This window comes from Gekko japonicus, unplaced genomic scaffold (genome assembly GCF_001447785.1).
Source record: "Gekko japonicus isolate JY-2015 unplaced genomic scaffold, Gekko_japonicus_V1.1 scaffold1853, whole genome shotgun sequence".
Classification (NCBI taxonomy): domain Eukaryota; kingdom Metazoa; phylum Chordata; class Lepidosauria; order Squamata; family Gekkonidae; genus Gekko; species Gekko japonicus.
The window spans coordinates 138262-153390 of record NW_015171559.1 but is presented as its reverse complement, the minus strand read 5'-3'; the positions used below and the strand labels follow the sequence as shown (position 1 = coordinate 153390).

At 42.6% G+C, this 15129-nt stretch overlaps 1 protein-coding gene across 3 annotated transcripts in view; it reads left to right on the top strand.

Moving 5' to 3' along the window:
* Positions 1-15129, top strand: part of ATF7IP (activating transcription factor 7 interacting protein) — a 133174-nt gene that overhangs the window by 53478 nt on the left and 64567 nt on the right. For all 3 annotated transcript variants that reach the window (XM_015419724.1, XM_015419726.1, XM_015419727.1), the window contains exon 2: positions 10283-11367. In XM_015419724.1, the coding sequence (XP_015275210.1) occupies positions 10290-11367 (1078 nt within the window). In that variant the 5' untranslated portion in view covers positions 10283-10289. The remainder of the gene's footprint in view (positions 1-10282; positions 11368-15129) is intronic.

Below are 15129 nucleotides of genomic sequence, written 5' to 3'. Positions count from 1 at the left end.
TTTATACCCCGCCGTCCCCAGCGGGCTCAGGGTGGCTACAACAGAGGCAATTGCCATGACAACAGTTAAAACAACATAAAAACAATAATTAAACAGTATAAAACAATCATTAAGTAAAGTGCGGTGCTCTTGATGTTAAATTTTTCTTAATCCAAGATGAATTCCATTCATCAACCTAACCTGACAAACATACATTCTTTGGTTAACTAGGCGTCTGCCCAGGGCCGGCTCACCTCCAGATCTAGTCCACCGTCGAAGATGGCAACTCGGTGGTTGGCACAAGAGTATTACAGCACGTCCTAACTAATGAAGACGGTGACCCACCCAGACTGTAAGGACACTGCTTTGGGAGGTCCCATCAAGATCTCCTCCTCAGAGGGAGAACAGACCATCGGATACTTACTCTGAAGGGTCCTTCTCCCTCTGAGGCAGAGGACATCTCTGTGGGTTAATCCCATTGTTCCTATAGGGAGGCAGGAAACACTTTTTTCTTCTTCCCTTTGGCGCCTTCGGAATAACCCGCCACTTCAGTTCTGTTCCTTCTACCATAGGGAGTAGCAGCATAGTGTAGGCTCAGCTCTAGCTTATGCCTTTTCGTTTCACACTTCTTCCCGCCTTTTCTCTTTAACTTTTAAAAATTTATTACACTTCTTTACTTCTCTCTTGGAAGTTCCATCTTCCACTAATTTTTTCTGCTTCCCCCATCTCGGGGTTGCAAAACTCTCCTGCCTTTTTTCTGCCTCCTCTGGAACGAACCTCGCAGATGGTGGCAACGGAGCACCCCGATGCCTTCCTCTCCGAAGAGGAAGCCAAGCTGCACAGCGCCATGGCTCCTCATCTAGTCACCGGCAGGGCTGACTTGCCCCCGCAACTTGTTCGTGTCGCCCACGAAGAAGAGCACGCTGCCACTGAGGAGTGGAGGGCAAAGAAACGCCACCTGCTCGAGCAACCCGCCACTCCGATGGCCTCCCGATCCTGCCCAGTGGCCATCTTGGAAGTGCGGAGCGGAGCTCCAATACCTTCCCACCTTCACAGGCAGCTGCGGAGAGAAGTGACAGGGGGGACCAGGGACCTGATCTGGCTTCTGACTCCCAAGGAGACCCAATCCAGTTGGGTAATGTACCCAGCATTGGGGACGGGTCTGTCTCCAGAGAAATGATGCAGTGCTTCAGGAGGGCCATGCAGGAGAAGATATTCTCCTTCTGCTCCCGAGTAGGTCTCATTCCTAAGGAGCAACCTGACCAACCCAGTCGCCCCTGGCCCACTAAGGCATCCCAAAAGACCATTCCCCATAGGAAGAGGGGTAGGGGTTCCCGTGTTGACTCCTCTGACTCTGAGCCTGAGGAGAAAGAGGAGGGGGAGTTTCTATCCGATGAGGAGGTAGTCCCAGCTAAGATCCCCTGAACGATCCAACAGGTTTTTTTAAGAGTGAAGAGTGAACAAGGCAGTTGCAGCCCTGCGCATCCAAGACTTGCCTGCTGATCAGGAAACCAGGGCATCTAGGAGAAAATTTAGGTCTAGATCCACCAATGACACGAGTCCCCCCCCCTCCCCCCGATGCAGTAATTGGAAAGGTATTTCCTTTTCCAGAATACTTTGAACACCAATTGACTTCTGAATGGGACAAACCAACAGCTAATACTCAATTTCCTCATTTTGTTAGAAAATTATATGCATTACCTCATTATGCTAATGAGCTTTTACAGGTTCCTCCAGTAGATGGCCCAGTATCAGCACTACAGTCTACAAGCTTACGCTCTGAAGACGGCCACGGCACCATTCATGATGGAGTGGATAAGAAGATAGAAGCAATGCTCAAGAGAAATTATGAGGCGGTAGCGATGATGGTCAGAGCTGCTGCAACGACATCTATAGCCAGTAGGTCATCCATTGTATGGATCCGCAAACTGATCCATTTACTACCGGAAAATGATCGCAGACTCTTAGAAGGAGCTAGCTGCATCCTTAAAGCCACTTTGTTTGCAGCAGATGCATCCCTGGACATTTTAACATTTGCATCAAAAGCCTTGGCATCTACCACAGTAGCCAGACATCTGTTGTGGCTCAGAACTTGGCAGGCAAATTTTCTCTCTAAGTGTATGGTCTCCGCCTACCCTTTTCAAGGTGATCACCTATTCGGGGAATCCTTGGACAAGATTCTAATAGAAACGCGTGACAAGAAGAAAGCGATGCCCAGATTCTTGCGTCATCCTGACAGACGTGGATCACATTCCTTTCGTTCCCAACACACCTTGCCGTGTTTTCGCCAGGAGATAAAGAAAAGCAACTGGGAAGGCTCCAGATCCGCATTTAAGAAAGCATCCATCAACTCCAAGTTCAACAGACACACCTTCAACAGGAACAATCGCCCAGACTGAGATGCCAAACCTAAGCAGGCATGACTGTCAAAGCCATCCGGTGGGAGCACGTCTTACACATTTTTCTTCCATGTTGGGAGGCTTCCCAGGTGGACTCGTGGACTCTGGACGTGATATCCCTGGGGTACACCATAGAATTTCGCAGCCTCCCACCAGAGAGATTTATTCAGTCCCCATTCTCCAACAGGCACAACAAAATGTCTAGTCATGTCAGCGATCCAACATTTACTCAACATCCAGGCGATAGAAACAGTGGCACCCCCAGAGGTGGGACAGGGCGTATACTCCCTCCTCTTCATGGTCCCCAAGAAAAAATAGAGAGCAGTGCTGGACCTCAAGTTCCTCAATAGATTCATCAAGCTCAGGCGGTTTCGCATGGAGACGTTGCGGTCCATATCAGAGAATATTCAACAGGGCGACTTACTAACATCAATAGAGCTCATGGATGCCTACCTGCACATACCCATCCATCCGTCCCACAGACGATTTCTCTGGTTCACAGTGAATGGCAAACATTTCCAATACCGGGCACTTCCATTTAGGATATCCACAACCCCGAGAGTGTTCTCCAAGGTCCTATTAGGCCCAGTTGTCCACTTCAGGAAATTAGGTATTCACGTCCATTCCTCTCTGGGATCAGAACCAGCTCTCAGACCAAGTCCCTGCGGGACACAGAAACAACTCTCCACTGCCTGCAGGATCACGACTTTGTCGTGAACATCTCCGAAAACTCGCTGTCCCCTACCCAGAGGTTGGAACATCTGGGTGCAGTATTAGGTACAACATGCAGCTCTCTCTTTCTCCCACTTCTCAAGGCCAAGATGATCAGGGAAGCAGCATCTCTCATGATTCAGAGCAATACTGAGTCCTGTTTGGGTTAGGTTATGTTCAGCCACTGCTGATTTTTCAGGTTGGCCAAGTCTGAAGTGTCTTTCATGTTCTTTTATTCTTGTCTGAATGCTACCCTGTGTGGTCCCAATGTAAACCTGTCCACAACTGCATGGTATGCGGTATACTCCTGCAGAAATGAGGGGGTCTCTTCTGTCTTTTGCCGATCGTAGTATCTGTTGTATTTTTCTAGTGGGTCTGAATACTGTTTGTAGGTTGTGTTTTTCCATAAGTTTTCCCATCTGATCAGTGATTCTTTTGATGTATGACAAAAACACTTTTCCTGTGGGAGACTGTTTTTCTTCAGTTGTTTGTTTTACCTTTGGTTTAATTGCTCTTCTGATTTCATTCTTGGAGTAGCTATTTGCTTCAAGTGCGTGGTTTAGATGATTTAGTTCGTCGTTGAGAAAGTGCGGTTCACATATCCATCTTGCACGGTCTACTAATGTTTTGATTATGCCTCTTTTTTGCCAAGGGTGGTGGTTGGAATGTTTGTGTAAATAATGGTCCGTGTGAGTTGGTTTTCTGTAGACCTTGTGACCTAATTGAAGGTTAGCTGTGCAGATGACCATGATATCTAGATATGGGAGTTACCCTCGATTTCTTTTTCCATGGTGAATGTTGTTGAGGTGGTCTAAAAACTCCATCAATTCTACTTCTCCATGGCTCCAAATGATAAAGGTATCATCTACATACCGGAACCAGACTGTCGGTTTGTGGGGTGCAGATTCTAACGCTGTTTTTTCAAAATGTTCCATGTAGAAGTTTGCTATAACTGGGCTGAGAGGGCTTCCCATGGCAACCCCATCCATCTGTTCATAGAATTCGTTATCCCATTGGAAGTAACTGGTTGTCAAACAATGGTGGAATAAGGCTGTTATGTCATCTGGAAAAATCTGATTAACAAGTGCGAGTGTGTCTTTTATCGGAACCTTGGTAAAAAGAGATACCACATCAAAACTGATGAGTATGTCCTGTGGGTTACGTTTCAGAGGACTGATTTTGTTGATGAAATGTGTTGGATTTTTGATATATGTTGTGGTTTTTCCGATGTGGTTCAGTAGATGATTGTCCAGTTATTTAGCTAATTCATATGTATGGGAACCAATGGCACCCACAATGGGTTGGACTGGGACTGAGTCCTTATGAATTTTAGGGAAACAATTCATGTGCAAAACATCAGGAAACAATCCATATGCAAAACAATCCAGGAAACGATCCATATGCAAAAGAACCTCCTCAGGAAAGCTCCCCTACTGTTTGTCTGGTGATTTTGCAGGTAGGATCGTGTTTTAGTTTGTTGTATGTGGTGGGTCCAGAAGTTCTGTAATCTTATTTTTGTATTCTTCTGTTTTCATTATCACTGTGGCGCATTGCCTTTGTGAGCTGGTAGAATAATGATGTCTGGATCCGCATTAAGGGTCTTGATGGTTTTTCTCTCCTTACGTGTTAGATTGCTGGTGGGAAGCTTTGCTTTTCATAGAATCCTTGCTGTCTCCCCTCTTATTTCTTCAGGTAGATAAAAAATGGCAGCTTCTACATTTGCGATGATGTCTTCCACATGAATTTCTGTGGGAGTGACTGCAAAGTTACCTCCCTTTCCTAAGATGGAGGTTTCTTCTGGTGAGAGTTTACGATCCATCAGATTGATGACAGCGCATGCATTGCTAAGTATCGGGTTTGTCTGTCTTTTATAATAGCCTAGCCCAAACAGAACACAGTATTTTGTTCCAAGACACTGAGAGGCTGAACAACACATCCAATTATCATGTCAAATTGCACAGGGAAGCCATTGAAATTCATAAACATAAACACAATTTCAACAGGAAAGAAGAGAGTTTAAAAATAAATAGGGCATGGTTTCCAGTCCTGAAAAACACAAATGGCTCTACATCTGATGCACTACAGATAAGATTAGAATTTCAACAGCCAATCCACATGCAAAAGAACCTCCTCAGGAAAGCTCCTCTATTAGCATGTTTCACAGCCTGGGGAACTCCTACATCAGTGATGGTGAACCTTTTAGAGACCGAGTGCCCAAACTGCAACCCAAAACCCACTTATTTATCGCAAAGTGCCAACACGGCAATTTAACCTGAATACTGAAGTTTTAGTTTAGGAAAAAAACCTCATACATTAACATATTTTTGTCTTAAAATAAAAACACAATAACAGCTTTCAATGATACAAACAACTTTTTATTGAAAGGTAAAAGTTTGCACTGATCCCCTCCCCCTGCCCCCTTCCGGGCACCCCAAATGACAGGTGGGGGAGAGGTTACTCTGAGGCAGCAGCCCCCCCAACCTCCCTGGGCATGCCACTTGTTGTGGATGGGAAAGTCACTGGGGATACACACACCCTCCACGCCAGCCGTAGACAATGGCAGGCAGAAGCCCCCACCCCTTGGCGTCTCTCTACCCCACTCCTCTTTCCCCTCCTCCTCCCTCCTGCCGCCGCTGAAGGCAGACGGGGCTGGTAGAGTGTAGAACCGGAGCCGGGTAGGTAGCCGGTTTCCCCAGGATGGGGACTGGGGGGGTACTCCAATGGTTGAAGGTGGGGGGATGCCACATCTGGAGTGTCTCGGTCGAGGGGCAAGTCCTCAGTTTCCTGCCTCCACCCCATTCACTTTGGTGGGTTGGTGGAGAGAAATCCCCCCCTGGCTCCCAGACAGAGGAGGGTTCCCTCCCAAAGTAGAGTTTGGGGGGTTCGAGACCCCGCTCCGTCCCCCAGAACTGGAAAGAAAGGGGGAAAATGGGTCCTCTTCGTAGCCTTCGGTTGGTGGGGATGGTTCACTCCCCCGGTGGTAGTCTCTCAAACCTGGTGCCTTTCCGTCCGTCCTTGAGCACCGCCGGCCCTAGATGGGGTCTCCTGAGGAGATCCTCTTCTGTTGTCCAGGGGGACTCAGTCATTGGAGTGGATTTCAGATGACCCCCAAGAGGGGTCCAAGCTGCTTGCTCCTCAATTGTACTCTACCCTCTGCTCTTTTTCCGGGATGGTTTCATGGAACCTCCACAGTCAGAAGCAGTGTACCTTCGAGTGCAGCAGATCCTGAGACAAACCTCAGACGGGGATGGCTGCCTCCAGGTCCAATTCGGGAGGCTCCTGGAGGTATCTGACAGCGGACGTGGTTGGGAATGGGACTCCAGATTAGTGGGCCTGATCCAACAGGGTTCACTTTTATAGTCTGTAGTCCGTAACTCTTTATGGAGTTCTAGAGGCGCAACATGCCACTTGGTCCATGGGAAGGGCAAGGGGGGGAGTCAAAACACTTCTTTGCATGCTTCCTTGGATACACCACCACCAGCTGCAGGCGTTTTGGTCGGTGGGCGCCCAGCCCGGTGCCGGGGTCTCAGCAAACTTTCGGTGCACTGCACCTTCAAGAAGCTGGGTTAGTCGAGGAGCTTGGGCGATGGTGCGCATGCTCATGTAGAGGGCTCTGAGTGCCCCGTCTGGCACGCATGCCATAAGTTCGCCACCACTGTCCTACATGATAATCAGCCCTACCCCACCTTCCTGAGTAGATATAAATTACCTGCCTACCATTTTTCTTCTCACCTTGACACAGAGAGTACTCCATCTTTCTGTGTTATACCTGTGAGGATGCCAGTCACAGCTACTGGCGAAATGTCTGGTCCTACAGTGCCATGACCACGGCCAGACAACCCAGAAAATCTACAACACCTAATGAACTCCGGCCATGGAAAGCCTTTGACAACAGTGTTTCAGAATTGGTACTCTGCATTAATTACTCCAGAATATCTAGGATCCATTGGTTTATTACTTGCGCTCCCAGTCATTAATGTGGATTAGAATCCCTGCCTTACCCATGAGCATATGCTGAAAATTTTGGAAATCCACCAATTATCTATTGCTTAACCACCCTGATTGTTAGTGTATTTTGGACTTACATGATCCTGAGCATCCACCTCTAGATCGCTTTGATTTTGTGGCTGTCTTGAGCTAGGGCAAGCAGTGAAACTACTGTATTATATTTGTGCAGCTGTTTCCATAGCCCAGTGGGGTCTCTCTTGCAATACTCTTTATTTACCAAGCAATATTTTTGTTGTACAATTCTCATTAACAGTCTCTTCTAAAATTCATGTGAGATTCTAGAGCTTGGTTAGCAATCTGAATTTGTATTCAATTGTACAATGTAAACATTTTTTTTGTGTGAATTAGTGTGTCACCTGAACATATGGTTTACACACTTCTGTTTCAGTTTACTTCCATGGAACGCAATGTGGTATACATAAGTCATCTCCCATCAGGCAATTAGCGAGATCCAGGTTATTGCTTAGCTTCAGCCAGGTTGCCTTCAGACCATATCCTGAGTGCGAGGTGAGGGTTGAAAGACAGTGGAACATAAGCACTTCTCAGTTTTGTTTCTTTGTTTAATTAGAAAATGCAATAAAAACTAGTAAGGGATGATATTCCAAAAATCAGATTTTTATGCACTTATTAAAATGCGTATCAAGTTTTAATTACTGTGGTTATAAATATGAAATGTATTTTATAATCTCCTTTTTATGTACAACTTGGGGTTCTGTTACGTCATTAAGTTGTCTGTTTAAATACCTCATACAATATTTAGTTATTTATAATTTCAGTATTCCACCTTATATTTTTGTATAAGTCTTTTGCATATATTTAACAATAAATAGGGTTATTTTCTTCTAGATTAATTGTATATCCATATATTTTATTTATTATAGTCTTCAACCCATTTGTAAAATCTTGACCATGTATTTTCAAAGCTTCTTTCAGTTTGTCCTATCAGCACTAAAGTTAATTTGTCCATATCTGCTATTTCAAGCAATTTATTTATAATTTCTTCTCTCAAAGGTAGCTCAGTATTTAGCATACAGAATTCTTACAGTTGTTACTACATGTATTATAAGATAAGAATCTTGCTTTTTGCAATTTTTGGTAAAATATTGAATAAAAACCATTCTGATATATAAGGTATAGTACTCTTTTAACATTTTTGTAGTATTTCATGAATTCAAGACCAATATTTTTTAACTTTATCACAAGTCCACCACATGAAAAAAAACCCAACTTTTTTGATGTTTCCAACAGTCATTTGGTAAATTAGGATAAAATTTCGATAATTTTTCTGGAGTGATATACCATCTATAAAACATTTTATAAATATTTTGTTTATATGAAGTTGCTTTAGTAATATTTACATTTTCCCCAAACCTATGACCATTGGTTCAAATCAATATTATGACCCAACTTTTGTGTCCATTTAACTAGAATTTTTGACTACTTCATCTTGTGTCTTATTTTCTAGCATTAATACATACAATTTCTTAATCAATATCTTATCCATTTCTGTTGTTTTTGTATAAAAACCTATTGACATATCCTTGGCATATCTTGATTCTATTTGTACTCGTTCCCACCAAGAAGTTGGATTCTTATTTTTTTAACATTTTCTGTTGGTTTTAGATCATTTTTATTGTCCAACAAGTCTTCATATTTTATCAGTGCATTTTTTAAAAATAAATTTGGATTTGTAAAGGCTTCAGGTGGTGAAATCCATTTTGGTATCTTGGTATTAAAAAGTCTTTTAGCCTCTTCCTATACCATCAATAAGGAATTCCTAATAAAGTGTTGCTTAAAATATTTATGAGTGTCCACTCTTCCATACCAAAGAAATGCATGCCAACGTAATAAAAGTTCATGTCCCTCTAGGATCAATAATCTTGTATTTTCTAATGTAATCCATTCTTTTAACCATGTCAATGCTGTTGCTCTATAATATAAAAGCCAGTCTGGTAGTCCAAATCCAGCTCTTCTTTTGCGTGTTGTAAGGCTTTAAGTTTTATTCTTGGTTTCTTGTTTTGCCATATAAATTGTGTCATCAATATATCAAGTTCTTTGAAATATTTTCGATTTTGGAGGATTGGAATTGTTTGAAATAAGAAGATGAATCTTGGTAATTTATTCGTTTTTGTTGTAGCTATTCTTCTCATTAATGATATTTGTAGATTTTTCCATTTTTCCAAGTCTTTCTTAATTTCCATTATTTTATAATCTCAAGGGGCTGAAGTTGTTAGACAATTCTGTAGTAAAGCAATATTTTGAGTGTTTTGAAGCAAGGGAGTAGAGGGAGCATTATTCATTAAACATAAAAATGAATAATAGGAGGCCTGTCCCCTATGAAGGGGACAACAAAGCCCCCTCTGCCTTTTGAGACAGCAAGGATAAGGTATCGTGGACAGAGTAGAAAGATTTGGCAGGCAACTTGTTCACAGACTTTGCTGTCTTCTTTTATTAAAGGAAGACCTACTTTACGAACTAATTTTTAAATGTTTGCGTTCATTTCCCCCTGTATCCCTCTACTATTTATTTTTATTTGTTTATTTATTGTCTGCCTTTCTCACTTAGGCGCAATGCAGATTACACAGAGTAAATGAATACACTATTTCCTTTTTCCCTTCCATGGCAGTCTCTGTTGCCTCTCCCCTTTTCCTGATTTCTTTTCTTCCCACCCACCAGTAATTTGCAACCCTATCTTCAGCTTTTCTTCTTTTTCTCCTCCAGCAGCCACTCTCTGGGAAAAGTCTGACCCAGTTGCAGGGTGGTGGCTGCTACTGAATTGTGTGCTGTTTGGCTTGTCTCAGGCAGGGGAAAGCAAGGGAGGAGGAGACAGGGCCTTGCCAGGGTTGTTTTGGCCTTCAGGCCCATCCTGGGCTTTACTGTATGGAAACCAAGGCTTGGAAGGCTCAGCCACATTGTTGAGATTGTCTAGTAATCTCCAAAATGACAACAGACAGCTCAGTGGATTTTTTTCTTAAAGCTACAGGCATCGGTTCTGTTACTTGGGGGAGTTTTAATCCCTTGAGTACTTTTTAAAATTATTAATATTTTTCTGCAAATTTGGGACTTTCATCAAATGTGTAGGATTAGATATGATGTTCATAAAGGTTGGGTCATCTGTGTGAGTAATGTGTGATGAGCTTTTCATATTCACTTCAATTTTAAATAATATATATGTATTTTTTCAGGATAAAGATGGAAAGTAATGAAGAGCCTCAAAAAAGAATATTTAAGGCCCGCAAAACAATGAAAGTGAGTGATCGACAACAGCTTGAGAGTGTGTATAAGGTAAAGGAAGAGCTTTTGAAGACTGATGTCAAGTTGTTAAATGGGAAACATGAAAATGGGGATTCAGATCTTAATTCCCCCCTAATAAATGCAGACTGTGCAGAGGAGAAAGAGATTAATGGCATAGAGGATTTATGCCTTGATTCCGAAGAAGGAAAAATCAACTGTGATGAAATCACTGATGCCAAAAGTCCAGATACTGGAGAGGACCAGGTAACTGACCTGACTCCCAAACTTGAAAATATGTCTCCTGAGAAGATTGCTTCTGAGCAAGATCATGTTGATGCTAGTACTTCTGCCCCTGAACCTGAAAGTTCAGTGCTTGACTGTATTAAAGATAATGACTCCCAGGAAGAGGTAACTATAAAAGATAATTTAGACCATGGAAATACTGGTATGAAAGATGAATCGGATGAGAAAGGTGTACCAAACTGGGCTGAAGTTGAAAGTAACATAAGCTGTAATAATGACTCCTCACAAGAACTAGTAGAAACAAATGATCAAGTTTGTACTCCTGACCTGCCTGTGGAGGAAGAAAAAAGTAGTGAGGAGGTTGTTCTGAAAGACAGCATTGGTGAACAAGCAATATCTAGCAGTATGGATGCAGATCAGGATCCAAAGGATGGAGATGTACAATCTGCAGATCTTCTAGAGACTAGTATGCAAAAAACAGTGGAAGAAGAACCAGTAGAAAGCATCTTGGAAAATTCAACCACCATGGAAACAGAGGAGATTATTCCGATATTAGAAAAGCTGGCCCCAGCAGAAGATGAATTAAGCTGTTTCTCCAAATCCATCTTGCTTCCAGTGGAGAATCCTAACCTAGATATAGAAGATAAAGTGGAAAGTTCATTAAATTCTCCATCCAAACATGAAAGTAGTGAAAATTTGCCCAAAGAAGCATTCTTGGTGCTTTCTGATGAAGAGGAACTTTGTTGTGAGAAAGAACCTGAAGGGGTAATGTCAAACCAAGCAAGTCCTTCAGGTTAGTGAATGAGATTTTTTAATGGTGATTCCCCCTCCCCCCAATTTTTCTTTGCATATAGTGCATGCTTTTAATAAAATAAATAGACATGTAGTAAACTGTGTAACAGTATTCGGATACATGTTTGGGAATGCTACTGGTTTGGTATTTCATTAGTTAGAAATAGTCTGATCACTTATTGGTCAGATACTTTTGAAGTATTAATTTATTAGAATGGTTTTCAGTATTCTGTGTACACCAATTAGAAACACAAGCTCACGGTTACAGTGAAAGAAATGGAATTTAGAATGCAAAGTTAGTATAAATGTGAATGTTGTCCAAATTTTTATGCTGGAAAGGCAATATCAGTCAATATTGCAGTTTAAAATTGTATTAAAAAAATATGAGCATAGCATCAATGCACGCTCAGAAGACACAAGGTGATCTTGTAGACTCCAGAGCCTTGTTCCTTCCAGAAGCTTTACAGGGCAAATTGCCACATCACATGGAAAGAATTCTCCTTTTTCAGTAAGTGCACAGTCTATAGAGTATCTTAACATAGGACTTGTGCTACCGGTATTTACTTTCTGGTCCATAAATGTATTGTTCTCTTTTAAAATGAGAACCTAAACTTACTGCATAAGAACAGGAGAAGAAGCTTGCTGCTAGCAACAAGTTCATTCTTAACTTTGTGTAACATGTAAGTGTGGTCTGTTAACCTATTGGCTAATTGTAAAGGTCAGAAAGACCAAACCCCTATTTCCGCACTGGTAAGAGACAAATTCTGCTAATTCTTTGAAATGTGAAATACACATTGGATGGTTTAGCTGGCTTCAGGAGAATAAACACCCATATTCTCCAGTGCAAAAAAGGCAATGGTTTAAGCAACACAAGTTAAATCCTTTAAGACAAAATAGTGAACATGTGTATTTAAACTGAAACAGTGTAATGAAAACCTGTAATAATGAAAAATGTGAATATGTCAAATCCTACCCTGTTTACCCCATTTTGACCTCTGCAATGCATCTGTATGTATTCTTGCCTTTCCATTATATTGAGAGTAGGGGATTGAGTATACCAGTTGGACTTTATAGATCATTGCCACTATCTTAAATAATTCTTTGAAGAAATTGTCAGTCCAGAGAATGCAGATATTTTCTTTTTTCACTCACCTGTCGGAAGGGCAACTGCCAGTCAGGCTGCAAACCTATTTGCCAGGAAATGTTGAACCCATCTTGCCTTCCCTAGATTAAAAGAAATATCTACTAACATCCCTATCTTACCATGATTCAGTTTGTTCACTCTGATTCAGTTTGTTTGCCCTTGTTCAATTCATTACAGGACTCAGAAAACACAGGTTGCTTACTTATAACTTGTTCTTTGGATGGTCTTTTTGTGCATTCCCAATGATGAGCTTTGTGCCTGCTCAGAGCTCGATTTCAGAAACCTATTTTTTCTACTTCATGGTCTGTGAGGAGGATTTCACTGATAGGTGAAGACTTACCAAGCTGACCTGCCTGGAGGTGGATGTAGAAGCATTCAGGAGAAGAGAGAATGTAGGATGACTCAGCTGAAGGAAACCTGGTGCCAGAGCATTATGTTTGGTAAACAACTGAGCCTAGGTTGTAGCATGACACAGTTCAGGCAAGGGTATCCAGATTTCTGTGGTTTGGTGTATTCAGTGTACAATAATTGGGCTGATAAAGACAGGCCCTTTGTTCTGTCTGAGTAAGACACAACAAAATTATTGTGCTTCTGAAATGGAAAGGTATGATATCCATAGATGAGTGCTTTCCTCATGACAAGGGTAGGAAGCCAATATGCAGCGTCTGTCATCAGTGATGGAAATAAGATAATTAGGATTATGTCCTGATTCAGATGGAACTCCATGACTACCTTTGGCAGGAAAGTGGGGTCAGAACAAAGGTTTACCTTGCCACTATGCAAGTAGAGGAAATCTGCCCTCAGGACAGCAAGGCTCAAAGCCCTCCTAGTAGAGCTTGCTTTGAGGCAAGCTATGAGGAAGGCAGTCTTTTGAACAAAAGCAGTTTAAGGTTACAAGTTGCCATTGATTCAGAGGGCATAGCTGTGAGGTTAGGTGAGGACAGTCTAGGTATCCCATGCAGGTAGCACTGAAGTATAAAACATAATATTGTCTCGGATAAACTGTTTAACCATTGGTTGGGGAAAGGTGGAGTGGCATTGGATTGAGGTTTCGGAAGCTGATACGACTGCCAGGTGAACCTTGAGAAATGAGTATGCCAAACCATTGGTAAAGTAGGTACTCTGATATGGAAAGCTTTGCACATGCGGATGAATCTAGCCCTGCTGTGAGGCAAGGATTGTGAAGTTGTTTCACCTGTTCTCATAGGATGTTATGGTGAATAGCTTCCTGGCATCAGTAAGGACACATCATACGCATTCCGGGGTCACTTGGGTAGCTGGATCTTCCAGGCCACCAGGTGCAGCATATATGGATGAAGGAACCTGCCCTGCTGTTGAGACAGGAGGTTGAGTTGGGGAGGCAGACTTTAGTAGTTAATGGTGTGGGTGGAAAGGAATCTGTCCCTCATGGAGCTGTGTCCCCTTCTTTCCCTTGGGCAGTAGTTGAGGCACTTCCTGTTGAGGAATGTAGCAAACAAATCTACTTGTGGCAGACCCCACCTAAGGAAGTTGGGTGCAGGTATCTGATGTTGATGGTCCATTCATGTGCCACTATATCCTGTCAATTGAGAACCTGTGTTGTCCTCTCCTGTGATATGAACTGCTACAGGTGTTATTCAGAGGTCTATGCATCTCTCCCATTGGTGGCAAACAAAGAGTATTTAGGCTGGCAGGCACTGTTCCGTCTTGCTTGTTTATGTAGTACAAGGTACCTGTAGTACAAGCTACCTGTTGTTTCACCTGCGCTACCTGGCTGTTGAGCCTGGGGAGAAAAGTATGGAGCAAAGAAGGAGAAGAAAAGGACCCTCAAGGCAATCTCTCCACTGTTGCAAGAAGCTTTGGAAAAAACTTGGCAAAATAGCTGTGAGAGAAACTCAGAGAGAAGTTCCTCATCAATTTGAAAAGCAAGCAGGAAAGTCACAGCTCCTCCCTGTGGACCCTGCAGTATCCAGACTCATAGGATTTTCATTGCTTCAAACCTTCCAAAACTGAGTTTTGCACAAGTTCAAAATCAGTTTGATGCCTGGAGACTATGAAGAAGTAACTTGTTTATAGTGGAGATAGTCTTCCACATTTGGCAGGCATTAGAAAAATAGAGCTGGGAATACTGACGGTTCCACATCCTATGACTCCAGCTGATCTTATTCCATGAGTATATTCAAATAGCAAATATTAATGAGGACGGTATTGAATTCTGAGAAAGCCCACAGAATAAGCCTTGAAATACCACTTTCTGAGGGGACCTGGTAAAACAGGAGCTGAAGCGCATAGTTCTGAAACATCCTATTTAACCTAGAAATATGATGGTCAGAAGTATCAAATAGTGTTAAGATATTTAGGAGAGTTAACTGAATTGCAGTCTTTCTGTATCTCTTACAGCTGATAGTCTACTGCTGCAACTAAAACTGACTGCATTTCATAGCCCAGTCTGACTGAAAGAGTTCTAGAAAATTAACTTCCAACAGTACCTCAGGCAGAACATTCACTTTGCCAAAAATGTAGATTAGAGACTACAAGAGGGGGACCCGCGATACTCGCGGGGGGGGAGAAGTGCTCCATCTCCTCCATCCCCCCCATCTCCCCGCGGCGGCGGCGAGGCCAGTGTCCCCCCCGGCCGCC